At 41.4% G+C, this 27,450-nt stretch overlaps 1 protein-coding gene across 2 annotated transcripts in view; it reads right to left on the bottom strand.

Annotated features, from left to right (window-relative positions):
* CDH13 (cadherin 13) overlaps positions 1–27,450 on the bottom strand; it is a 427,533-nt gene that overhangs the window by 14,908 nt on the left and 385,175 nt on the right. The window contains exons 11-13 of one of the 2 annotated variants that reach the window (XM_058845796.1): positions 14,536–14,678; positions 5,953–6,186; positions 4,510–4,725 (exon numbers count right to left, since the gene is read on the bottom strand). In XM_058845796.1, coding sequence (XP_058701779.1) covers positions 4,510–4,725; positions 5,953–6,186; positions 14,536–14,678 — 593 coding nt within the window. Of the gene's footprint in view, positions 1–4,471; positions 4,726–5,952; positions 6,187–14,535; positions 14,679–27,450 lie in introns of those variants that run through there. The other variant, XM_058845795.1, reaches the window with a different exon arrangement.

Raw genomic sequence — 27,450 nt, 5'->3', positions numbered from 1 at the left:
CTGCTGCATTTCAAACCTGCTGGGGTTTGTCTGATTCCAGCACCTTTCAGGAATTCATTGTTTCACTTTTCAGCCACTTGATGTTCCTACACAAATAACAAGGGGAAAACAAGAGATACAGGGGCTGCTGTTGCTTTGAAAAATGAGTTGGGTGAGAGATAACACTGCAGGATTAACTCTGCCTGTCCAGCTCCATGGAAATTGAAACCCACCAGTTAAATATAATTAGATTTGGTTCTTTGGTGTTTTCTTGTTTTTTTCTTTTGTAGTGTTTTAATAATAAATATATCATTTTCAAGAGGGAAAAAAAAGCCACCTGTATTTTCTCTATGGGCCCTGTAGCTGCATTCCTCAAATCAGAAAAAGACAATACAGTGAGGGACAGCCAGCACTAAATAGGAAAAGTTTGTGGAAATTACTAGGAAATTAAATTCAGGGGTATCTCTAAGGCTTCTTTGCAATTGCAGCACAGACATCTGTGCAAGTCTCTGTTTTACAAACACACCTGGGGCCTTTCACCCTGACTTTAACAAATTAATTGCAATGTAGAGACCTCCAGCTTATTTAATTTCTTTAAGGAAGCATTTTCCTCCCTCGTCTGGCACCTCACTTTCTGTTCAGAATAATGGAACACTGCTTATTTCAGCTCAAGTCAACTTCCAGCCTTGTAGTCCACTGGCCAGGTGAACAAAAAAAGCTTCTTATTCCTGGTTGATAGTCAAAAAAGATAAAAAATTGGGTTTTTGCAACGTGAAGTGTGTGAATCTCAGTCTTTTTATAGCAAGGAAATGTAAATAAAATATGTGGCTATTGTGCCTTTGGTTGTTCTTTTATTCCCTTCATTCCACACATTTGAATCTAACGTGGTCTTTTATGTTGGTAGAATGTGAAAGAAGATATGAAATGCAATTACCATTCTATGATTATGCAATTAAGTGAAATAGTTATTATAAAATCAAAAGCCCAGAATTCAAATACTCTTTTAATTACTAATAATAATATAAATAATTTGTAATAGATCTAAAGCTTAGCTCTGCCAGCCAGAGTGGTTCTTTCTCAGTCTCCCATAGGGCCTTGGGGAGATTTTGTTGCTGACTTTGTTATGGCAATATGCACAAATTTGGTTTTTGCTTGTTTTGCTTTGCCTCTATCTCCATCCCTCATCCTTGTGCAATGTTAGAGCTGCTCTCTCCCTGAACACATTGAGGAGCCTTCCAGAGGGAAGCTGTTTGTAATTCTGGTGGTGTTGAGGTGTCCCTTTTTCACATTAATTCTGGGCAGAGCTGGGTCAGCAGTGTCCCTGGGAACACGAGGTGGCTGAGGCACCATGGGGACACCAGGGACAATCTCACACCAGCACCAGACCTGCTCCTGACACATTTTCATTTTTCCCCAGACCTGCTCCTGACACATTTTCATTTTTCCCCAGACCTGCTCCTGACACATTTTCATTTTTCCCCACTTGTTCTCTCTCCTCCTCAAGGAACTGATTGCTGTACTTCCCCTCCCTGACCAGGAACACAGATTTTCTTTTCATGTTTTTTCCTCAACCTGAAGCACTAAATTCTGGATTATATCTGAACATTTGATCCTGTCTCGTCTCCAGTAATGGCAAGGAAAAGCTGACACAGGACAAAATGCCACCACATGAAGTCTCATCTTAAACATGCATTAATGACAAGTGACAATATTCTTTCCAATATTTGTCACAATTACCTATTGAAACTTTGGAAACTTCTGTGCCTGTCCAGTCTCCATCATTCCAGCCTGACCTCAGTAAATCCCGGTGGTAATTAGGTCAAATACAAAATAGATAAAGATGCTCCTTTTTCCAATCAACTTTGTGCTCATCACCTTTTAATTCCACCTCGATGTTGCTTTGTTGTGCAAATCTGCCCATGTATTTTGGCATTTTATATTTTCTATTTCTGGCTGCCAGAAACTCCTACATTTTTCTGGTTCTGACTATATCTACCTTCCCAGGGGCTTCTGGGCATCTCTGCAGTCTGTATCCCATTATCCTTCAATATAGTGAGCACAGTAGGATAGCTCCAGAATGGGAGGAACTGCTGGGTTTTGCATCCATTTCAGTTTTAATCAGGCTCTTCACTTGTGTGCTCAGACACTTCAGAAATCTGCCACATCTGACTTCTTTCATGATTTACGAAGGAGGCACATATTCTAAGTATAGATAATAATTGCACCATTTAAATGATAATACCAAGATGTTTTCTATAGGAAAGATATTCATGCAAGGCTCTTTTACCACGAGCAGCTCTTTCAGAGGGCTATCTATCCTCACACCAGATGTCAAATACAAAAAGAAATACTTTGGCATGAGTAACAAAGTTCATTTGACTGAAGGATTTACCTCCCAGGAACAAGAGCCACATAAAACACAAATACTGGGAGGAAAGTGAGCCACGTAAGGGCTTTTGCTAAAATTAAACCCATAACTTGCCACTAGAAATGGGACGTTTCATCTGTTCAATAAGCACTAAAGTTCTCTTTGTTTTTATGGCATCGTAATCTTTGATTACTCTGATAAATATTTGGACTATACAAAACATTGCAATGGAGCTAATCACAGTTATAAAAAATCTGTGTGTGGAAATGAATTGGGAAGGGGATGATAGCAGAGCATTTCAGAGAAGTTCAAACACAGAACCACATTATTTTAACTGGCTCCCAGCCCCATTCTTTCCTGCCTCCGTGCAGTTGTTCACACCTGAGCAAAATGCTCAGGGGTGTCCTGGTGCTTGCTGGCTTTGCAGAGACATGGCTGGGTAACAGCTCCAGAGGTGGAATGCCAGCCATGGGATACCCTTGGGATACCCTTGGGATGCCCTTGGGATGCCCTTGGGATGCCCTTGAGGTGTATTCCACCCACAGCTGAGCTGGACAAGACCTGGAGCCAAGGGGAGCAACTCAAAAAGTGCTTTCCAATACTTAAAACTGGCTTTACAATTCAACCTAAGGAAAATGATCAGACTTCTTGGTGGGGGCTGTAAAGAACCAACATGAAAATAACAGCTTTCCAAAGTAAAAAGCTTTTCTCTACCTCATTGTATTCTGAGCAGAGGCACTAATGTAAATAAAGTTCAAGTGCAAATCACGTCAGATAAGAAAGTAATTCCAGTGGTGAAAGTCACGCCTAGAGTAGCAGCAGCAACATTTATGAAGTGGCAACAAGAATATATTTAAATCAATGGGCTGCATATTTATATCACTGCTGCAATAGTGTCACACCCTGTCAAATATTTTTAACATATTACTCCTAACAGCTGAAGTCTGCATTTGGTTCCAGGAGACTAAACCCAGCCCAGCTGAACCAAAGCCAAAGCAGACACTTTAGATGTCACTGATTGAGACTAAGAACAGGAATTTGCACTTAGCATTTATATAGTCCTTTTCATCTTCAAAGAGCATCACAAACATTAGCTGGTACCAGCTCGCTCACAGCGACCTTCATGCCAACCTTTTGGGATAAAAGGAGAAGAAAACATGGACAGGATGTGTAATCAAGCACACACCAAGCCTCAGATGTGTAAAGGATCTCTGCCTCGACCTCGTGGCAGATTTTCTCTGATGGACAGTACAAGGCCTTTCAGCACAGCTCAGGTTTTAAGTCACCATAAAATGTACCCTGTTAATAGAAGGTGAAGGTAACAGTCCTTAAATAACAGATTTACTATCTGTAGCTACAGCTACTCCTTTGAAACAGAGAAATTCAAAACTAACACTGCATCAAAAATTTTGCTGGCAGCTGTCACAGGACTAGCAGGGACACACCCAGTTTAAATGGTGGATTCCATGGCTTGGAATTCCTACTTTTGAATCATTCTGGGATTTTTTTTCCCCCCACTTCCAGTTCAAGTTAGCTTTCCAAATGAGATTTACAAAATTCCTTTCCCAGACACAGCAGAAATTTCTTTTATCTGTCAGTTCTCTCTGCCCTCCAACCCAGACTGGGCATTTGATTATCAGCTCTGGGTGGTTCTAAGCCCAGAATCTCAAATAAGTTCCTTGTGTTCCAGTCACTTGCACATTTTATGTGGAGGAATAGATTGAAGCAGACAGTCCTCGTTTTCCTGGTGACCCAGAACAGCCATTGTTACATGAACACCTTTAATCTCCTCTTTCTGGGTTTGAACTGAATTCAAGTGGGGAGAGATGAAAGCAAGCGTTGCACAAATCTGCTACTACAGCTGGTACTTCTTAGTTCATCATATGTTAGCTCTGATTCCCTTTGATTCTTCTTAAAATTATTGCTTCTATTTCTTAATTTGACAATCAGGCATTCATTGCTATTTTATTTTTTTTTTGCTATGGAAATCCCCCTACCCCCACCTTTCTCACAGCTATTCCCTCATGGAAAAAGAACCCAAAATTACAGCATTATGATACCAATGTGTGAATTTAACTTCTCCCTTGGAGGGTTTTCTGATGTAGAGTTCAAATGAGCAGATCAACAACACCTCATTACTTACAGCTCAGCAAAAGACTTACAAAATAAACTGAGGAGTGAAAGGAGGATTAGGGTCAGGCTGATGTGGAGAGCATCAGATGCACTGCAGTCCATTTTGGATTTCTTGCAGGTACACACTTGTAATCTCAGTTCTGTGGTGTTGGTCAGAGGAGGTTTTCCAGAATCTGTCACTGAGATGGGGATGTTGTAATTGGCCTTTTTCAGGTTCTGAAGCAGGATGACCTGGGCATGGGTATCTGCAAAGGATGAGGGGAGAATTAACCAAATGTTGGTTGCTTGGAAGAGTGAAAGAATCTACAAGCAACATCAGACACTCCAGTTGGTCATGGAAATCAGGAAGAAAATGAGAATACACTAAGAAAAAGACAAATTAATTGAATTGGAGGGAAGAGACAGTACTGAAACTCTTTCATGGGCTGAAATCGAATTACAAACTTATTCCAAACCCCACCAAAAGAAAGACTTGTAAGAGCCTCTTTTGTTTAAATACATTATTTGGTCTGCAAATTACTGGTAGAAGTTTGCAGTTAAATCTAATATACTATTGACATGATAGGGCATGTTACCCCAAAAACGACAAGAAGAGATAATAAATTAACCTTCTAAAGGAAAAAATAACTCTTCTTGCCAGGAAGTACAGACAAAGCTGCTGAAACACTTCCACAGTTTCCCAGAGAAGGCAGTGGAGGGAAGTAAAGCCTCTTCCAGATCCACAGATCTTCTCCAGCTGGGAACTGAGGGCCACAGCAGCCCTTGGCACACAGGTGGCTGTGATAATTCCTTTAGGGTGGAACAGAGGGGTGCTTTGATGTTTGGGGAATAGCCCAGAAAACAGCTCCTCCCCTTTGTCCTGCAGGCAGGTACAGCCATCACATCCATCTCTAGTTTCTTCTAAAACTATGGCATGGACTGAAAAATTGGAGAGTGGCAGAGAAAAAGAATACATTCCAGAATAGAAATAGGAATAATCTACATTAAGAAGAAATGTTGTACTTTGTGCCCATAATTTGGCATACAAACCTTCTGTAACTGGGGTATTTTATTTGGGAAGAGTTTAAATACTTAAAATTAGGAAGTTTTTCAATTACATTGCTAAAGTCCACGCAAAACTTTCATGCTGTCCTATAGCAAAGCCTTGTGCACCTTGTGTAAACAAATTGTGTGCCATGAGATACAGTAATCTTCACAAAATCCTCAGTCATTGTAGCCCCTCATTAATGCAAAAGTGAAAGGAGAAAGTTCAGCCAAAATAACAAGGAAAGGAGCTGCAGGTTTTGGAGCTGGAGTGTTCCACAGGCAGCTGGTCCAGCAGACACAGCACAGGGTAAAGCAGCAGCAGTGGGTCCATCCTACAAACCTTTCACACAAATCCCCTCCTAAATTCCCCCAGTCCCTCAGGGGGAGAACGCTGGGATGGAGGAGTGGGGGGAATCAATGCACAATAATCAAAATTACAGCCTTACTGTTAAGCCTGTTGATTCTCCACAACTTTTCTGGGCCGGATTGCTTGCTGAGTTCAAATTTGAATGGGTCTGTGTTGGGGTGAAGGTCTTTGTCTGACGCTCCTAGAACCACTACCCTGAGATCTTTTGCGTCGTCACAAACTTTTGCCAGTGTTGGATAAAGGGATGGGACGTTGTCATTGACATCCTCCAAGGTGATGTGCAAAGTTCCAGTACCCGTAGCAGGAGGGTTACCTATAGGAAAAAAAACAAACATCTGTTTATTAAATCACATTTCCATAAACTCTTGCTCCTATTTGCACCTGCAGGCTTGCAAAGGGAAATAATTTTTATTGTTCTTACCTCTTTTATATGGAAATTATTGCTTAAAAAACCTGATGAGTCACTCTTGTAAATTCGTTGCTGATTTTCAGAATGAAGCCTGTCTGATTCTCCACAGTATGGAAAATTATTCTAATGAAAACCTCTGGGAGAGGAATATTTTGAAGTTAAAATGAGAATAGGACATGAATAGATATCTGGAACAGAATCTGTTCATCAGCACATACTGAGAGAAACATCCCGGGAACCATCCCCCAGATAGATAGCGCTGTATTAAAAGAGTCAGGAATAAGATGAGTGAGAGGAGAAGTGTCAGCAGAGAGGAGTCAGTTGTGTGGTGGGTGCCCAGAAGCAGAACAGGAGCAGATCATTCCCAACAACGCTGAGGGCCACGTGCAGCTCTGTCAGAGAAGTGAAAGCTGCCAGAAGCAGCTCTGGGAAATGAGATGGGTTATTTACCCGGCGCCAGCAGCGTTTTCAAACCTTTGCAATGATTTGCCAGCCAGCCTCAGCCCTGACCCCAGAGCCAGCTGCAGAGGTGAGGCTGATGTTTATTCTGCACTCCAAGGCTCGGTGCCAGGGCTGTGAGTGACAAACCAGCACTGGGGGAGCTGGGAAGGCAGAGTTTGCCTGCTGGGAGCGGGGCTGGGACCAGCACCTCATTTCACAGGGGTCACACAGGAGCTGACAGGTAATAACTCCAGTCACTGCACTCTGTGCCATGGCTGAGCCACTGCCTCCAGCCCAAAGCACAGCAGCTCCTCTCAGCTCCCTTTGGCACCCCCATAAAATCATCTCTAAGTTTTCTGGATGCTCATTTTGTCCTTTATTGTGGCCGGCACTTCACGGGGTCTCATCTGAAATGCTGCACTCGTGGGTTGTTAATTCCTCTTTTTTTTCTGGTTTAGCACAGGGAAAACTGTGATCCTGCACTTCCCTGAGCACCAACCCTTCCCAGAATGGGTTCAGGAGGCTGCACTCAGGGCAAGGTGCCACAGCATTTACAGTTCAGCCCTGCAAGAGATTCCCCTCAGCATAATCAACCCTGCCTCAGCAGCCCAATAACCTGGGCTTTTGAAAGGAAACTTATCCATAGAATATTTTAATACACTGAGTTATTGCTGTGCTGGGAGAGAATCCCAAAGCAGAAGCAAATACCCCGTGGTCTGGATCTGATAAAGAGCTGCCTCCAGCAGAACCAATCAGTCCTTTCAATAACAAATGTTACTAATGGTGACACTTCATCTGTTTCCTGCACACAGAAATGCATCACAAAGGCAGAGTGTTCATCCTTCTCCAGCCTTGCCCTCCCTTCTCATCTCACACTTTGTCATCAGAAGGGTTAGGGTTGAGTTCTTTTTAATGAAAAAGAAACTATTTTTCACTTTTTATTGGACTAATTGAATTTACAGAAAGACTCCAATACGTTTTTTGTTCTTGATATATTATTAAGTAAAGTCATACGGCAGAATGGATGAAAAGACATTCTAGTATTTGAAATATGATCATAAAAGCCAGCCTTTCATGCACTTAATTAAACTGCTGTCTTTAATTTTGAATGCATTATTTCCACACTGGACTGATAATGTCTTATGCACTGCCCTTCTTATCTTTCTCTGAAGTCAGTGATATTAAAATCTGCCTTTTGAAATGAAGAAGCCAACAGCATTATGGATGTCCTGCTATTTTGTCACACACAGATATGGCTGCGTTCTCCCTGCCATGCAAATGTTTCACTCTTTGTATGGTTCAGGGGCTGGGCAAATATTACACACACAAAAAAAAAAGAGGAAGGAAATTGCTTCTGTCCATTTCAATGACTTATTCTCAGCTTGGTTTATTTATAATGATTTAAGCAAAAATCTTTCATTGATTTATGAAGACCTCCAAAAGAAAAACAAGCAAATGTCAGGGTCATAAACTGGAGCTTGTTAACACACGTCATAAAAATGTAACAAGAAATGAATCAAGCAAAAATGGTCACAACTCATCCATTGGGAATACATAACTTTCATAAATTTGATGGTATTATGCTGTTGAAATAATTCAAAATCCCAGGATCTCCAGACACCTTTGATTTTGAAAGGAAAATTATCCACAGAATGTTTTAATTCTGAGTTTTTAATTTGTATTGTCAAACCTTGTGTCTGAAAGCAGAACTAATGAGCAAAGCAAGACCTAAAGGGTCCAACAATCCTCAGGAGCAGCTTTTCCAAAGAGCTCTGATCCCATTTGCCACTGACCAGAACTGGCCTCCTCTTTATTTAACACTTTAAATATTTGGGTGCCCTTAGAGCCACTGGGAACAGAGAGAATTCCAGACTCCCAGAAGTGGCACATCTGGGAATATACCATGGCAATCATGGGAGTGAAACAGCATCACTGCTCTGTGTAAAAGCTGCTGAAACAACGGCTGAAGGATGGATAATTTCATCCTGAAAGAAAGTGAAAACTTGGTGGTGAACTGAGTCTCCAATGCAAAGGGCTGGTACCAGGAAAAGTGGATTTTATACTGGATTTTAGTGCTACCATCATAAATAGGCCATGTTGGTATCTCCAGTTGAAAAAATTAGTTTGAAAAGAAATGTTACAGAAAAAGATACTCTATACTTTTAATGCTTAAATCTTAATGAAGAGCTGCACAGATTAATAGCAGGATTATTAAAGTCACACGACTTACACCCTGCTCTTCAGACAAGGGCTCTGAGAACAGCACTTCTCACGCTTTCTAATGCTGCTGCTCTGAGAATCTAAACACAAATTTCTGTCTCATCCCTCACATTGGGTTTTTTTCCCCCTCCATATGCTGTTTTTCTGCTCAGAAAATCCGTGCTGGGTGCTTTGGCAGCAGTCCCGTCCCTGCAGGCAGGGATCCCAGCAGACAGCCCCGCTCCGCTGCATCCCCTGCTCAGGATGAACTCCAGAACGGTTCAGCCAAAGCAAATGGAACCAGGAGAGGGGGACGACACCAAAATCTGGGTGTGCAGCTCACAGAGCTGCTCTCCTCAAAGCCATATGCTGACATTTTGTCCCTAATTCCCCATGAATTCAAATTTCCTATGCGCTTTCCATATATAATAACATATAGATGCTTTGTAAAATATATAAAATAAATAAGCTTCCAAAGTTACAACCCTTCATTCATCCCCTCAGATAATATATGCTGCTTCTGTTTTTGAGTAATTACATTTCAGAAGAGCACAGCTCTTTCAGCATATCAAATTGCTACTGACATATGCCATCCGTCTTAAATACTGTTTTCAGCATTCTAATTTCTTTTTCCAATCATGAGTCCATGATGACAAATTAAAACAATATTTTGTGTGCAATTCATACTTTACTGAAATTTAAAACGGCAAGAAAAGGATGAGTCTTCAATTTATTTTCTCTTCTCAATTAATACAGCAATTAAGATAAGGGGTATAAAACCAGCTTAATTGGGTTGCCATGGTAACTAATTGCCTGATTTCTTCAAAAATAGCATGTTTTAGGTGGAATCAATCTATGGTAATTTAATTATGTACATCATGGAGCTAGAAGACAGGTTAGATACATGTAAGGAACAGTTCTGATTGCAAACTGCCACACATCTCTTTGTTACTCCAACTTTTCGAGGTTCTGCATGTTACTGCTCATCACACAGAGTGCAGAATAATAAGTTTTCTTTCTAATGATTAGCAGTATCAAGACCTGCACAATAAATGGGATTCAGGATTGTTTGGGCTCAGCTGCTCCTTGGGAACACGGGAAAAAGTGTAAACTAAACCTTAATTCACTATTTCTTCATTTTGCTCAGGAAAACTGAAACAGCTGCCCAGCTCACAAGTGTGACTCTGCCACAAGCAAGGTCCAAGCTGCTCCTTTTTTTAAACTGGCCAGTGTAGCTCAAGGCAAACCCTCAACTCACGACTAAAATTACTTTTAATGAGATTTATTCTATTTGGTTAACGCAGCAGAAGTTCTTATATTCCCAATTTTTGTCTCAGCAGCTCCCTGGTGATAGGAATGGCAGGGAAGGAAGGTGGAATTCTCATACTGGATCACACTCTCACACTGGGACAACATTTCTGGCTTGAGGTTGGACCCCACTGGGGTGCCACGAGAAAAGTGGAATCCAACTCCAGTTTGCATTTAACCCAAGCAGCAAAATTGTTGTGTCATTATTTGTCTCCAGGTGACAGCCTTGGGCAACACAGGTGGGTTTTCCGTCAGTCAAGCAACCAAAAAAACCCCAAAGATTTTGTTTTTACAGAGATAGATAAAGGCTACACAATGGGATATTAATTCCACAAGAAAAGAGTGATTATTGCATAAATAAGGTAAATCTGGGGACAAATTATTATTCATGCCTCTAAAAGGAAGTGGAGAAACGAATCTTTTAAAGATTTCACACATTTTCCAGGTATTTTTTAGCTTCACCTCCAGCCATGGCTTCCTCCTCCCTTACTTTTTCTAGACTGTGACTCAAACTCTCAGAACACAGGGCAAAAATGACCTTTCCTGGTGAGTTTCTAGCTTGGCTGAATGAGAAAATCATACAGGTGTTCTGCTTTGTGCTCCCCATCCCAGATTTCCAGTGAATAATAGAATCTGCAGGGTGACACCACAGTGTGGTCACAGAGCACATCTGGGAGGTGTGTTCCACACGGGTTTCTCAAACCCAGAGATTTCTCTGTGTTTCACAAGGGTGGGATGGGCAGAAAAGCTCCCAAGAATGCTGTGACACCGCATTGGCTTCAGTGATTAGAGTGCTCAACCCAGGAAATAAAATTATCACCATTGTTGGCACTTTTGTTAATTGAATGAAACCTCTGATGTTTCCCAAGTTTGCATAAACCTGACTTTGCCCCATTATCAGCTCATTCTCAGATTAAACACAGTTCATGACACTTTAATGTGTTAACTCTGCTGCATGGTATTTCCTACCAGTGTTTAATTTCTTCTTTAATAGGCCAGAGACTTTGTGCTCACACAGGTCTTTAATAAAAAGTTTTCAAATTCTAAGGACACTACGTTGACCTTTTACTGAAATCAAATGTACTGAGAAAATTAAGATATTTCTTCCAAAAAGTCCTTTTTAAAGTGTAATGCACCCCCATAAAAGGTCAAAAATTTTTATCTATAAATTAACACTCTTTCCATCAAATTTGCTGTTACACATTGTTTCGAGTGTGTTTGGGAAGATACAGGAAATGTTTAGATCAGGAATAACATAATTCATACTTAACCACCTTCAGCTGCAGTTAATTTGATAATGCTGAGAAATAATTTCATAAAGGTCAAAAGGAATCTCAGAAAGAGCTCATGTATTTCCTGCAGTGGAGTGACTTCATTTTCTATGCCCCTTCCACTGCTCCTGTCCTACTGGTAAAGAACAGTTTTGTGAAATCCCAAAAAAAAGATAAAGATGTGATGGATTTATACAAAGAACTACCAAGCACAAAGCTCCAGGTTTTACTTATGACAGAAATATCCAGCATTTTACAGATTAAAAAAAAAATGCCCTGGCACTTGGTCCTTGCACTGAAGTGTAGTAACAAGGAGTCAGTGCCTGCTGGAACTGGTGACAGATTCTCTACTGACATCAGCAAAAGGGGATGGAAAAAGGATCATTGTGGAGTTTGTTTTCAGCTGTCTCCTCTCCTCACCTGAGAATGTCAGGAGAGCATGGAACACAATGGGACAACAGAAGCTTTTCTGTAATCCTACAAACTCTAATGCTGTGAGCATTAAATATTTGTATTTATGTGTTAGAATATGTCTCATGTACTTTAGGTACAAGGTACAAGGCTTTGTATGATTTTTGAGTTATTGGCTATAAATTCTGTTAAAGATGACCACAGATCTGGGAGTGCCTGCTCTGCTGGGAGCTGCTCTGGGTTCCAGTTCCCACCCCTGGCCATTACCTGGGCTCTCTGTATTTCCAGGAAAGGAAAGGAAAGCCTGTGGCAGCTCAGACTTCCTCAGTGCCTGTGCCAGCACATCTCAGGTTTGACTCAGAGATAAGCTGAGAGGCCAAAGGAAATAAAAACCTGCACTGAACATATTTGAGAAAAGAATTTCTGCTAAAGAATTTATTTTTTCCTCTCTTCCCTTTTCACCACAAGTCTGTTAGCCCAAGCAAATGACTTGCTCTATTGGAAATGCCTCTAAATTTTCACTTTATTACCCTATTTCATTTGGCAATTCTTAATCCTGCCTTTGGCTGCCTTCTCACTGAGAAGTCCCAGGCATATTCACTGGAGTTAGACAGGCTCCACTTATTAACCTGAAGAGATCTTCAATCTGTGGACAATGCTGCTCTAAAGAGATGCAGATAGTTATACTCAATCTGATTTTTTCTCCTTTTTAAGTTAACATAACCTTCTTTTAGAGTCCTGAAATAATTCCATATTCATTTCATATCATTCTCCCACAATTTGGCTTCTCATCTAATGCAATATTTCAAGTTGGACATTAGCTCTGATGGTTGGAGAGATAAAGTGGGTCTCCCAGCTGTGCTAGCTCACACTCTCAGTGGCCTGGAAACCAGTTTGGGAGCTAATCCCAGGATTAGTCAGTCCCAGCTGTCCCTGCAGGGGACGAGGCTCACCCCCAACCTGTTGAGATCAGCTCTAAAACTTGCTCGGCTGCTTTAGCCACAGAGCCATTCATCCAGGCCAGCCTTTCCCACTCCCCAGCCCATCTCTAAGTTTAATGTGCTCCCCAAGCTGCCTGGTAATTAACGCAGAGCCACAAGGTTAATATCAGCTAATTAATTCTGCTGTTTGCTCCCTCTGCCACGTGTGGCAGGGCTGCATGCTGCAGGAGTGCAGTGCTCTGAAATGATCATTATTAACACCTTAGCATGACAGTCCGAGTGTGCTTTGTAATCATTGCCTGCACAGGAGTCAATATCGCCGGAGGGGATGAACTCCTGCGCTGACAGAGCTGCACAATCCCAAATAAACACAATTACAGGGGCTGGAAGCAGGTGCTGCCTCAGAACCCCAGCTGAACAGGATTCCTCTCCTCTCTTGCCCCCATGTTCAGCACAGCTTCCCCTTCTCTCGTGTTTCCAGAATGGAAAAGAAAAATCTGAGCGTTAAAAGCAGCGAAGTTTTGGGTTTAAAATAAATGAGCAAGGCTTAAGTTGCAGCATAAAGGTGTCCCCCAAAATCCACATTACTCAGGCTGCTTCCCACAGTCAAAAACACTCATCTTTCTCCACCTATTCTCTCTGACAATATCTGACTTCACCTTTAAAACACAGCTTTGTCCTTTGGGTAACCCCTCAGTAATATCCCAAATTTTGACTTTCATTGTGAGATGACATTTCCCAGTGCACCTGATTTTGAGATGCATTAAAATAAAATAAAAAAACCCAATAGAAAGCAAAAAATAGAAATATCTTTAGTGCTACATTTTCCCCCAAAAATTTCCTAAGGAAAATATGTATATCAATGTACAAGTAAATCATCACCTCAGCAGAATTTTTTTTCTGTTATACTTAAGGCGATATTTTCTTTCTCCTGTCAGACCCTGCAAATGTTCCCTGAGTCATGTGCTTACAAAAATGTAGAATTGCTCTCTTAAAAACAGCATTTTACAATTCATCACCAGAGCTAAACCAGCTGCAGCTGTGAAAAAATGTTAGCATATTAGCTGTTATATTACAGGCAAATCTTTTATTTATTTTGTGCCTTTAGCTCGGGAGATTTGGAATGTTCAGGATTTTCTCTTTCTTCCTCTGCTCCAAAGTCACTTGCTGAATTTTTCCTGGATAGCTTAATTTGGATTCTGTTTGACAGGAGGAACTTTAGTACACACAATATGCAAAAATTGTTGCATTTTAACAAGGAGTTTAGTTATGTTTTTATTGTCACTCTCATTTGTTGAATAGATCATAATCCAGCATATCAAGGATGAGTTGTTATTGGTGTTTTAGTGCCTCAGGCACGCTGACTGCTCAAATATTGTGAAGAAATTAACTCTGATTAGGATGATTTATTACATTTCCAAGAATGTTTCTAAACTAATTGCACCTAGCATTAAGACAACAGTGCAGGAATAAACAAGTGAGGTATAAACCTATATTAAAACTCTAATAAATTTAAAGTTGCAAATTAATTCCTCTTTCTTCTGTTTTCCAGAATGGTCTCTAACACATTGAGGTGTCCAGGCAGAGAAGTGCTGCAGCACATGGTTAATTTTACACGTGCAGCTTTCAGGACAGAGCATTTCAAGCTGGAAATCAGGATTTTATCCCTGCTGGGTACTCACCACTGTCGATGGCCAGGAACAGAGCAGTGTAGACATTGTTCTGCACGAAGGGAGATTCCCTGTCCAGCACTGCCGTGGTGCCAACGGTGCCGTTGGTGGGGTTGATTTCCAGCCACCCTGCTGGGTCCTTGTACACTGAGTACCTGAAGAGAAGTGCAGAAGTTGTTATCAAATTATTGATCTGAACATGAAACAATTGCATTGCTGCAAAGGAATTTGTCTGTGCACTCAGTGGCTTTCGTGAGTGGATCTCTTAATATTTCAAAAACACAATTTAAGCTTGTGCCTTCCCTTCGAGACAGTTGAGTGTTGTCAGGCTTAGCTGGCAGAGGCAGATATAGAGAGAGGTTTCAGTCAATTCCTTTGGATATATATATATATATGTCCCAAAGTTTAGCAGAGAAATCAATATTTAGGATATTATATAGGACCTGTTTCCTACTGCTGTGCAACACAGACACAACGCTTCCAACAGGCCTCTGCACCCACACTGACCTCATGAATCCTATCACAGCCCTTCTTTTTCCAGACCCAAAATTCCAGCTGGACTGGGAGTTGTATTTTCAATTTACCTTGGAGTGGTTTTAATTGTTTTTTTCTTATCATTACTTATTCTGGGTGAGCTGGAAAGGTACTAAATTGGGGAGATGGTAGCAAAAAGAGAGGCAATGAATTGCCCAGGTCTGTGGGGAGGTGGTCACACCCAGCCCTGCTTGCACACATTTGTTCTGCACTCTGGGGTCTGGAGCTTCCTCCTTCTTCTGATTAAATTCAAGCACATCCACCTTGTCTCAATCAGAGTTTGGAAATGCTGTCTCCAAGATTCCCCCAGCATGAAATTCCCTGGTGTGATTTTTTTCCCTTTAATCAGCACAAATATTCAGCCCCCAAAACTGGAAATGTTTAGAGAGATTGTGGAGTTTACACACCGGGAACTTCCCTGCCTGACTGAAGCAATAAATGTAAGAATGTTCATGATTAGGGCCTAATTCTATACTCAGTTAAATATATTAAGTAATAGAACAACCCAGAGCTGAATTAACTGACACCAATTCCCTCTCCAATTAAATGTGTTAATATTTTAAACCAAAACTCCAATCATATAATCAATACCTGGGATAATAACGTGTTTATCTTTTTTTTGTAGTGAATTGTTATAGGTAATAAACCACCATACAACCTTTTATAGACATTTTAAATTACCAGTAATTGACGTGGAACCTGTTATTATTTAATGAGTCTGTGCTAAGGCACTGCCTCTCAGTGGCATTCACCTGAAAGTGAATTCACCTGAAAATCCTGTGTGATAATGTTGCAAAAACAAAAAAAAAATATCAGTGCAAGTATGAGGGAATAAACAAAAATAACACATTTTTTTGGGAAGTAAAAAGAAAAAAGGTAAAATGAAATAAAATGCCAGCCTGTAACGAAGTGCTGACAGACAGCCCTGCCCAGGCTGCTGCTTTTTACCACAACTTTGCTTCAGGCTTGAAAAATGAAACTTCCTGGGGGCTGCTGAGCCTGACTGTGGTGCACAGGAACATTCTGGTGCTCAGGCAGCCAGAGGGAGCATCCAAACTTCAGCATATACAGCCAGGAAAAATTACACATCTTTATGAGCTCTTATGATGTTAAAATAAGTTAAAGAGCAGATTTGGAAACCAGAAGCTTTTGGAATTTATGCAGAAGAAGAGATAAATAGGGAAAATTGTTGGCTTATTTATGCTGGCAGAAAAGTAACTCAAGAGTTTCACCACTGGCTTCCCCAGGAGCAGAAATTATCCCTTAGGGAATATGTGGAAAGGAATCAAAGGAAATTGTTAGTGTGCAGTGAGATGTTCCATCAAGCCAACATGTCCCTCCTCTTAAAAGCCATTTAAACATTAATCAATACCTCAGCTTTATCTCCTGCAAAAATGAGTGCCTGCAATGGCAACAATGCAGATCATTATTTCATTTCATTTCTTTGTTTCTTCTTTTATTGTTGTTTTTATAACTTTGCAACAAAGGTATGCACAAAAATATGAAACAAGGGCAGCCTAAACAATTCCTAGTCTATTGTAAAACTGCAAATTCTCAATTAACCCCGAAACCATTTCAGAAGATTCAACACTTCTGAAGTAATGAGAATGTAAAATGGATTGTATTATCTTCCCTGATTGCTCTACAAAGCACTGTTGGCTGTGCAAATAAAAACCTGGATTGTATAACCTGTGATTTGGCACAGGATATTGTAAAAGTAGTACTTTGTCTTTCCCACCACATTTTTTACTTATTGTGAGAGCATATTGCAGTACAGTTAAGATGATTGTTCTTTGTTCCATCTTTTGAGGGCTCTGCTAGCAAAGGTTTAGAATAGAGCCATCATAAAAACTGTGATAAAAACAGAAGTTTTGAATGCAAAGATTCACTTCCCACTTTTGACTTTGGGGGGATCTGTCGATAGCACAGCAGCTTTTAAAATCAGACCATTTTTTAGGTGGTTAAACATGAGCTTTTCTACTTGTACCTCCTGTATCTTCAGTCCTGAGCACAGTGATATATCAGATGTACACAGAGCTGTGCTCTCTGCTGTGCCAATTACTCTTTAGTTTGGTTTTATTCTGCTTTGCAGCAGTGCAATTTAGTGCTGCTCGTGGAGTTTATTTCATTGTGGATTTTTTTTTTATTTTTTACATTGTAAACTGTGTCAAGAGCTCACAGTTCCCAAGGGTCTGTGTGACAAGAGGGAAGGGAAAGTGGGTGTAACATATTCTGACTGTGACCCCCTGCACTGGGTTCGTGTCCTGGTGCTGTCTGAGCCAGGTATCGCAAAGAGAGCAGCAAAAACAACTCCCTTAGACTGGAAATTGTCTGCTCCAATGTTTGAGTGTACACCTTAAGCACAGACCTCCAAGGAGATGCAGAGAGATCATGGATGCAGAACAGAAATCAGAATTTGCACTTGGTGCACAACTAAAATAGCAGATATATGGAAATAATTTAAAATTTATAAGCAGCATTACATCAAGGCTGGTTGAAAAATCATGAGCCACTACCCCTGGGAAAAGGTTCACAGGTATTTGGGAGAGACTGGTGCAGCAATTACAGCACAAATATCCACACCCGGGGAAGCAGCAGCGCTTCTCAGAGAAAGACAAAAAAACCTTCCCAAAACATAAGTGCAACATTCAAAATCTGGATCAAAACTGTATTGTGCTCAATATAGGGATGACATAATGCAGAGTTTGAGAGATCAACCTGCTTCCCACGGAGCTCTCTCTTCTCTACTGTGCTCTCATTACCTTTTGCCTGCACTAATTACGGCAGCATATGGCACCAGGAAGAGCAGAAAGGGAACCTTATTGCAGCACAGCAATTCTCCAGCTGAACCACTCTCCACGCTCATTACTGAGGACACACAGAAATTTTTCTGCTTTTTGGCCACGAGATAACAAAGGTATTCCTGCTCCCAGGCTGGGTTGTAAGCTTTGGGGAGGGCAAAACCCAGATATATATATAAATATACATTTATATATCTGTACATTCCCAGCCTTGCATAGCTGGGTCTCTAATTCCTATCCCATGTGAAATGAAAACAATAACAGCAATTCTCTAAATGCATATTATAGTAATGTCCTGTCACTATACTGACATTTGATTTTGTAAAGATCATTTGGATGCAGCTTCCAAGATTGTGTTGCTTTGTTTTGTGGGGTTCTTTTATAATTTTAAAATGTTTGTGGCACTAAAGTCATTGGAGGAATATTGGATCAGGGCTTTCATTATCCAAGGCCAGGTTGGATGGGGCCTGGAGCATCCTGGTCTAGTGGGTGCCATCCCTACCCCTGGCAGAGGGGCTGGAATGAGATCATCTCTAAGGACTCTTCCAACCCAAACCATTCCATTATTTTATGATTCACTTTCTTTTTCCACAATGTGGATTGATTGAATGTATTAATTACGAGGTGCAGGTGAATACAGAGATTTGGATTCCTTTTTTTTTTTTTAACTCAGATGTAAGTCCACTGCCTAAAATCTGCTGCTGCAGCCTCTAAACAGGGCAGTAACTCCTGGTCCTTGTGCCAAAGCCTGTCCTAGCAGCACAAGGGAGGCATTATTTGCATTGCCTGAATTAATTTCCACTGCAGGTAGGGCCTGAAGGCAACCAGAGGATTTCACCTCAAAGGGAAAAAGAAGCATAAATGCTTCATCACACAGTGCTATTGAGACAAAATGTAAGAATTTAGACATCTGAAGAACTACAGGCCAGGTTATGAGAGAAATGCTAAAGGGAGCAGTGGTGACCCCACTAAAGGGCTTTTCCAGATCTTCTCCTGTCAGGTGTAAATGTGTGCATGCTGGTTCCTGATCCTCAAGGCTTTCAGAGCTCTCTGTATGTCTGACTCCAGGATCCCACAGAATCACAGAGTGCCTGGGCTTGGGAGGAACCCCTGGAGATCATCATTAACAGTTTTTAAAACCTTTTGTGAGTCTTAAACCTTGCTGTGTCTAAACCTGAGCCTAAACACATTCCTTGTAACCATGCTCTATTAACAGAGTTAACCCAAAAGATGCTGTTAAAAAGTCAGAAAGGAAAATAAAAACTCTCCTCTGCCTGTGCTTTCCAGTGCCCATCTTTGATTTACACACTCCAGCTACCAAGCTAAGCCTAGGCAGGCTTCTTTACCATTAAATCACATGAAATGAACAGATTTGAATTTGGATTTAAATGCACTAAAAGTGTGACTCTATGTTACATGAGCAGCAGGCTGTGAAAAACCTCCTGCAGTGCTCTCCTGCAGAGATTCGGACATGCTCAAATTGTTTTTGGCTGGATTCTTTAAAAAAAATAAGAAATTTAAAATTTTAAAAAAGCAAATTAAACTGAAATTGATACTATTAGCAATGAGAATAAACATATCATTAACAAAATCTAAAACCTGAAATAAATCACATTTTCTGGAAACACTGTTAAGGAAGGTGTTAGGTCAGATGCAATTTTAAACTCACTAAAGATTGAGGATTGATGCAAGATCCATTTTTCAGCTTCATGGAACAGATTTATGGCCTTACAGTATTTCCACAGGCTAGAAATGTCAACTTAGAGTACAATTAAAAAAAAACCAAACAACTAAAACCTCCCATCAGTGTTGTGCCACAAGTGGCTGTGCATTTTTAGTCACTGGAAACCCAAGTTTCACTGCTAACCCAGACACACCCCAGGCTGAATCCATCAGCTCTGCTCGTGGGGCACCTGCAGCAGCTTTTACCTGGGTGATCCCAGAGCATCCCTCAAACTCCTGAGAGTTTATACCCAGATTGAACCTTGCAGATGATTTATGCAGTGCCAGCCTGGCCCTGATCTCAGATTTTAACCCTGGCAGGGGTTCCTGGGCCCTGGGGTGTGACCTGAGTGCAGGCAGGGTTTGCTGCAGAGCACTCACAGAAACATGCACCCCATTCCCCACAAGCAAAAAGGGTCCTCAGCTTTGTTTTGCTTGTCACATCAGGGATTTAACAGGCTGGTTCTCATCACAATCCTCTATCTCCAATGATACCATCAAAAAAAGAATGAAAAATTCGATGAAATTCAGTTTTCAGTCCCCCGCCACTGAGAAATGAGAAACTGGGTGACTAATTAGTTATTTGTGTGGAGAAGTAAACCCCTTGGTAAACATGAAGAACGTAACAGGAGAGTCATTGCAACTCAAATAATATAATAAATCCAAACTCAAAACTTCCAGCAATTAATCCAATCAAAATAATAAAACTGTATTAATGAGGTGGTTAAAGAAAATATTCTGGAAACAAAAATGGTTTTTATTATTATTGTACAGTCTTTCAAACATTTCCCTATGCTGAAACCTAATTTTCTCTTTTTCTTTCCTTCAGGGCAAAAAAAAAACCCTAGAAACTGAGGTGTAAAAATAAAATAAAAACCCCACAAACTCATTTATGTATGTTTTAATCAGAAGTGATTAGGGCTATGGTTAAATGAAGCCAGAGGCCATAACTATCAGTATTATTCCTAAAGCTAGGGAATAATACACCATATCTGGGACTAACACACTGGTATAATCAGGTTGCTACTGTTAGAATAATTGTCAACACATGCAAATCAGTAAAAGTTTTCTCATTGTAGCAATTGTGCCTCAAAAGCTAATCAGCGTCAGATGAGCTTCAGGGTCTTTTACAAACTACCCAGAGAAGGATTTTGGCAGCAAAACTCTATCAAAGTTTCTGCACATGCCTGTTCTTTGTGCCTGTGCTCCCAGCAAAGGCAGCTGCTCCCACTGCAAATCCAATTGCTGCTCTCACAGTCCAAGAACTGCCCTGGTAGCTCTTGAAAAACTGGGAAATTTTTATAAGAGCCCAGCAGATTCACCCCAGAAATGCCAGTATTGAACAGCCCAGACATTTTACAGCTTCTCCAGAATTTTTCCTAAGGGATGGGCAGAAAGGAGGTGGGAAGTGTCTCAGGCTGTGAAGTTTTTCTCAGCCTGGATTGACAGAGCTCCTGCTGGCCTGTGGCTGCTCCCAGCCAAGGGATGGCTCTGGCAGCTGCCAGGAAACCTCAGCTGTGCCCTGGCTGATCCCAGAGCCCCACAGGACACACCCTGGCCTGGGAACACCTCCCAAAAGGGCAGGGTAGGGGAGATTCACATCCTGAGCCTGAGTGTCCAAACATATCCCAGCCCTGGTCACCATTGACTCCGGGACCCATCTCTTCAGGAAGGGAATCTGTTTCTGCAAGTGAATTTCTGAGAGGGAAGGATAAGAAAAGTGCTGAATAACCATTTCAGCCCAGTCTGTGTCTGTGCTGGTGCAAAGCCCTCACAGCACTGATGCCTCAGAGCAGAGTGAGGGCAGCAGACACCCCTGGGCACCTTCAGCTGCCTCTTGCACACTCACTTACCTCTTTTGTTCCCCTTTCTAATCAATACTTTTCAAAGAATTCCAGTCCAATATAAATCTGGAGGACACTGCATATCCCAGTGATGAGGAATAACACCTTGCCACTGAAAATAATGAATAATAAAGACTAGAACTATCACAGGCCTTTCTCCCAGGACCAGGAAATATCAAGGGAGACATTTTGGGAATTAACTCCTGGAGATTTAGCAGAATTCCTTCCTTTGGTACTAAAAATTAACAAAATGTCCTGTTAATGACAGATCTTTGAGAAGGAAAAACTGTTCACAAATGACCGAAACAGAAGGGACACCAACAGTGTCTCAGTCTGAACATACACACATGGGATCCTGGCTACTCCCAGAAAAAGAGTTTTCTCCATCCTATCCCTTACTACATGCAATAGTTTTTACTTCTACAGTGCTAGAGGAAATCCTAGAATGGTTTGGGTTGAAAGGAAGGATGAACCAGCATGAATATTTTCACTTGCATTTTCTTAGCCTAGTAACAAACACCACCCCCCAAAAAAATAAAAAAAAATGGGTAGCCTAAGAAAGGACAAAATCTAACACACAATAAATTGGCTGAGCGAGAAATGGCAATTCAGAAAGAAAATCTGTGAAGGAGCTGATAGTGCCAGAAAGCAGTGGCAGTATTTTCCTGTGCTGACAGAGCTGGGGCATTCCCGAGCTGGCTGAACTTGCACAGGGCTCATTTCTGAGACTCAGCTATTCCCAAGGCCTAACAGAGAGATGATGGGAGAGAAATAATGTTCTGCTGACTTAGGAAAGCCTCCGAGTTTGTTGGCACGTTGCAGTCAGGAGAGCAGCCCAGCCCTGCTCCTTCGCTGTGCTGTGAACACGCAGCACTGGCCCAGCTCTGGTTAAACACGATGGGACAGCCAGGATCCTGCTGCTGCTGCTGCAGGGCTCCCCCAGACACCCATTCTGCTGAGATATTGCCTGCTAATCCCATGATTAAAAGTGTGTTTTCATGTATTTGACAGGCATAATCTTGAGTGGCAAAGATCCATGCTGGAATCCAGACTTCACTAAAGGAAAGGGAAAACGCTGATCCTGGGAGTTGAGCTGAACCTGATCCAGGCAAAATCTGGCTTAAGTCTTGGGTTTTTTCTCACATTAGGGCACTGCCTGAGCCATTATTGTGGTCTTTGCTGAGTGGAGCTGAGCCCCAGAAGGATATTTTGTGCTTGCAGTTCACAACAGCAGCTGAATTAAGAGCTGACATCTCAGAGAGGGGATTTGCTCAGTGGGCAGAGCTGTGTGACCCCGCAGGGGGCTGCAGCGGCACCCTCAGCCTCTGCAGGGCTGCTGTCACAGCCTCTGGCTGCCAGCAGCTCCTGGAGACACAGCCCAGGCACACAGGGACAGGTTCCCATCAGCTCTGTGCTCCTGCAGGCCGGGAGGTGCCAGGGGCACGTCTGTAGCCAGCCACGATGCCATGGATGCCAGCTCTGAAACAACAAAATGCCACTGCTTCTCCCTCTGTGCCCACTGCGTCCCTGAAGCAGGGAGCTGGACAGAGCCCTGTGCTGGACACTCAGCTTCCTGCTGCCACCAAGAGCCATGGAATTATTAAGATTGGAAAAGATATTTAAGATCATCAAGCCCAGCCATTAAGCCAGCACTGCCAAGGCCACCAGTAACTCCAAGTGTCCCCAAGTGCCACATGCACAGGGCTGTGGGCAGGGATGGGGACTCCAGCCTGTCCTAGCTCCAGCTGGGACACTGGCACTGAGAGGCTTCTCCTGGCTCCAGTTCTTCGTGTGGCCTTGTGAGATGTTTCCTTCAGGGAGACAGAGGAGTCCCAGAGCCAGGCAAAGCACTCCAGGGTGAAACAGAATCAAAGCAGAATGATTTTGGTCACAGTTTGATGGCAATTGAGGAGTTAATTAAGGCTGTTAGTTAGGAGTCCTTGCTGCCTAGTTAAACTCCAAGCATTATTATGAAAGCTGAACTCTTCAGGACAGTGAAAGAGCAGGAGATAATATATTAAAATAAAATATGGCACTTTGTGATTAGTAATGCAAAAACTGATGTGTTTTTCCTTTCAGTTCCTTTGTTTGTCTTTGTTTAGAAAGAACTGAATTCATAGTAGGAAAATAGACTCTCCTGGTGATGGGTAGAGTTATGTAGCCCAGAGGAATTAAGACCCATCAAGAAAAACCCTTTCCAAACTTGTAGCATCAATAACAAGAAAGGGAAAGGGTAGGTGAGAAATTCAGTAACATGTTTAATTATGTGAGTGCATAATATCCAAGGAAAAATTACATTACCACCTGATAATGTGAAGAAAAAGCACATTTATTCCTAGCTAATAATAACTTTTAAATTAAGATTTTGGGTTTTTTTTTTTCCAGCTGAACAAATACACTATGTACTTCATGGGTGTAGTTCTTACAGAAGAAAATTAATTCTCTTTCATTCTTTTGGTAATAATGGACAATCTCCTATTTGAGTTTTATTTGACCGATTACATTGAACTATACAAAAAACACGTGACCTCTTTCTGTCCTGAGTGTTGGAGCAATGCATGCTATCGTGTCACATCTTCTCCTTTATTTTCAGACAGTTTCTTTTGTTTGCCTAACTGGCTGTATTTAATGACCATGAAAAATGAGCAGGTCAGTGTGATTCACCTCCTCAAACCTCAGTGAACCAGATTCTCAGGCTGTCTCTGACCCACCTGGCCCTTATCACGTTTCCAGCTTGTGCATAACCATGTCTTTGGTGTTTTATTTCTAAAGTCATCAAGTGCAGGCTGTTCCATTTGTTAGAGGTTGCTGTGATGGTTTCCCCCCTCTCCACCTCTCTGCCTGTAGGAATCTCTAACATCCAACCTCCAAGGGATGTTAGGAAACAAAATACTGCTTGAACACTTGTTGAACAAAGCCATTAAAACTCAGATTCCACACTTTGTTATGTTCATTGTAACATCCCTTGTCTGAGTGATGTTACTGCAAAACAAAACTGTCCTTGCACAAGTAAATATTAATAGAGGATGCTCAAAATTAAATCCTGACAGATATTCTGAAAAAAAAAGTCACAAGGTGTTTTGCAATATATAATATACAATGTATTAAACCCTCCTGTGTTTTCCAATGAAATAAAAAACTGAAGTATATTCTTTAGAGAAAAATTATCCTTCAAATACTAAAAGGTGAGTTCATGCTGAAGAAGTCAGAAATTTCCCTCTGCAGGTTAAAAAGCTGCTTTCTTGCCAGGGTACACATCCTGTGTGCATCTGAGGGCTTGCTCTGATGTGCTGCCTACAACAAATCTACGATGCACAGCACAATTTTTATATCATGCTCATCTTCATAATAACCAAGCCCCCTTCAGACATGCACTAAACAACATGACAAATCTGTGTCATTTAAGAAATCTGCTGGCCAGTGATGGAAAATGTGAAGAGGTTAGAGGGGAAAGCTCTAAAGAAGTATTCATTTATGACACAAAAACAGCTTTCATTAGATGTTGTGGGCTTAGGCACGGAAAAAAGAGGAAATGGAAGATTCAGAGTTGCTTGTTTAACCTTAATTTACCTCCCTGACAGTGCTGATAAACTTTTTATCCAGGCCTTGCCTGACTGCAGGGTGGTACCAATGAGATAAGTACTTTACCAAAAGTATTTCACTATTTGGCCATATATAGTTTTATTTTCTGCTTGACATCCTTTGCATTCAGTGCACACAAATATAGTGCTCCTTGAATTTAATGTATTTTATCTCCCAAGATTCTATTATGCCCTAGTTACTTCATGCTGTTTTACCCTGGGTTGGATGCCCAGGAGTTAGACTTCTCACACCCTTGTCTTTTGGGATCTGAATGTTTTGCCAGCCACTTTCCATGGAGGTCCAGAACATCATTCTGAGGTGAATTTTAATGTTTCAATTTGACAGACAAAAAACTGGAAGCCTCAAAACCTGTAAAACTAAACTAATCTGGTTTTTTACCCCCCCTGAAATGACAGAAGCTGTAATAAAAAGACTCACCTGGCTGCACAAAGAAGGACGTGTTCAAAAGCACAGTTATACAAAGATTAAAGACATTAGGGGCTTTTCCTTCTTTTTCTTTTTCCTGGCACTTCAAAACCTAAACTCTGCAGCAGTTTCCATGAATCAACTGACTTAACAGCCTTGACATGGACATGTGCAGAAAGCTGAGACAGTGTTGTTTTCTTTCTGTGCTAAAATGTTTTTAAACATTGATTAATAACTTAGAAGATTCCAGGGCCAGAATCTGCACACCTTGTTTCCTCCTAATAGAAAAATTCCTAATTTTAGTCCTGAAGCATTATCAGATGAAGGCTGGGGCTGCATTTGTGCAAAATGCTACCAAGGAATCTCCAGAGAGGCTGGGCCTTAGGCTGTGAGAATTCTTGTGGAAATTTCCCTTGTGAGAGAGGAAACAGTACTCTGCCAGACCCATTAAAACCCGTAATTGTGTAAAAATTCTTCAGGGTTTGGAGTATTCAGTGAAATCTGGATGAGAAGGGTTGGTATCTCCAAGGTGATGTGGTGCTAAGCACGAGCCAGAGGAGCTGCCCAAGGGATCCCATGGATAATAATTATCTGGCTCTATGTAGAGCAGGCATGCATGTCTCTGTAGGCATATTTACCTAGAGTATAATGGTCATAAAATTAGGAAGAAGTCAGTCCCTAGTAATTCACATTTGAACCGAGAATGAATCTGCAGGCTTGCTGCTGCTTAACAAAGTGCATAATTTCACTCTTACTCAGAAACTATTTTGCAGAAATTGGCATCCTTATTACAAAGTTAATAGAAAAATTCCAACTGAACTCTACAAGGCGTTTTTCCTATTAAAGTAACACTGCAGAGCTCCATTTAGCAAAAATGAGTGCTTAAACCTTCTGACAATTTCTTCACTGAACACGAATTCCACTCCAAGGATAACTATCAGCGAGCCTGAGAGGAGATGGGGCTTTTGTACCTTGAAATGCACGGGCTGGGGCTGCCTTGCCACCGAGCAGTGGCTGCAAACACGGGACAGAAATTCTGCTTTTGGGAAACTCCTGCTCCCAGATGAAAACCTATTCCTGGCAGGAATTTTGCCACTGAATTGGGAGTGCCCATGATTTATTCTGTCCTTAGTCTGGAGATGGTAAATTAATGAAATATGGCCAGAATGTGCCAGACACCACCTGCTCAGTGCCACACAAGGTCTGTACCTGCTTTAAGGACACAAGTGCTGAATGGCTTAATTAGACACTTTCCCTTCATGGCAGGATTCAGGCTGGGGGCAGCACCAATCTCCTTGGGAAACTTTGGCTTCAGTGCTTGCTTTTGCCATCATGTAAAACACCACTGGTCCCTGGAGCTCCAATCACACACATAACCAGCCCAAATAACTTTCTATCAAAGCACCACTGAAAGCTCTAAATACACACAGACGTTCACACACGATCAAACCCAGCTGAGTGAGACTCCAAAATTCAACAGCTTTAAAATATTAAGAGAAATTCATACCACCCCTTCCCCATCAACACAGCTACTCACACTGTGTCCTCAAACTTGATAGCTAACTTATTATAATCAAGATACTCTTTACTCCTTCCAGAGACAAAATCCTGCCTTTTCTGAGACTAGAAGAGAACAGTAATGACAAAGTGAGTTATTGTCTAGATCTGCCTTCCACTGCAAGCATAACTTGTGACTGATAGATCCTATTGTTATATTTCTCAAGAAGATCTGCAATATTGTTTAGTCAGTGACATGAAAAATGTGCCCTATAATTTCACAGTTCACCGCCATTCATTCTGAGTGCTGACACGGTTGAAATCATAATGTGGCATAATATTGTTATGCAGGATAAAGACAGAGGGTCTAATTAAACTCCCCTTAAATGCTACATTCATCCTTATTAATCAAGAATTCGGGATTCTAAAGGTAATATCAAGGCAAGTTGAAATAGGTGACTGTGGCTTATTTGATTTCATGGAAACACAGATTTTCAATGCTATCATCCACAGCTTTAATA

This window comes from Poecile atricapillus, chromosome 10, assembly GCF_030490865.1.
Source record: "Poecile atricapillus isolate bPoeAtr1 chromosome 10, bPoeAtr1.hap1, whole genome shotgun sequence".
Lineage (NCBI taxonomy): Eukaryota > Metazoa > Chordata > Aves > Passeriformes > Paridae > Poecile > Poecile atricapillus.
Note: the sequence above shows the minus strand (reverse complement) of the source record. Positions and strands in the feature narration are given on the sequence as shown.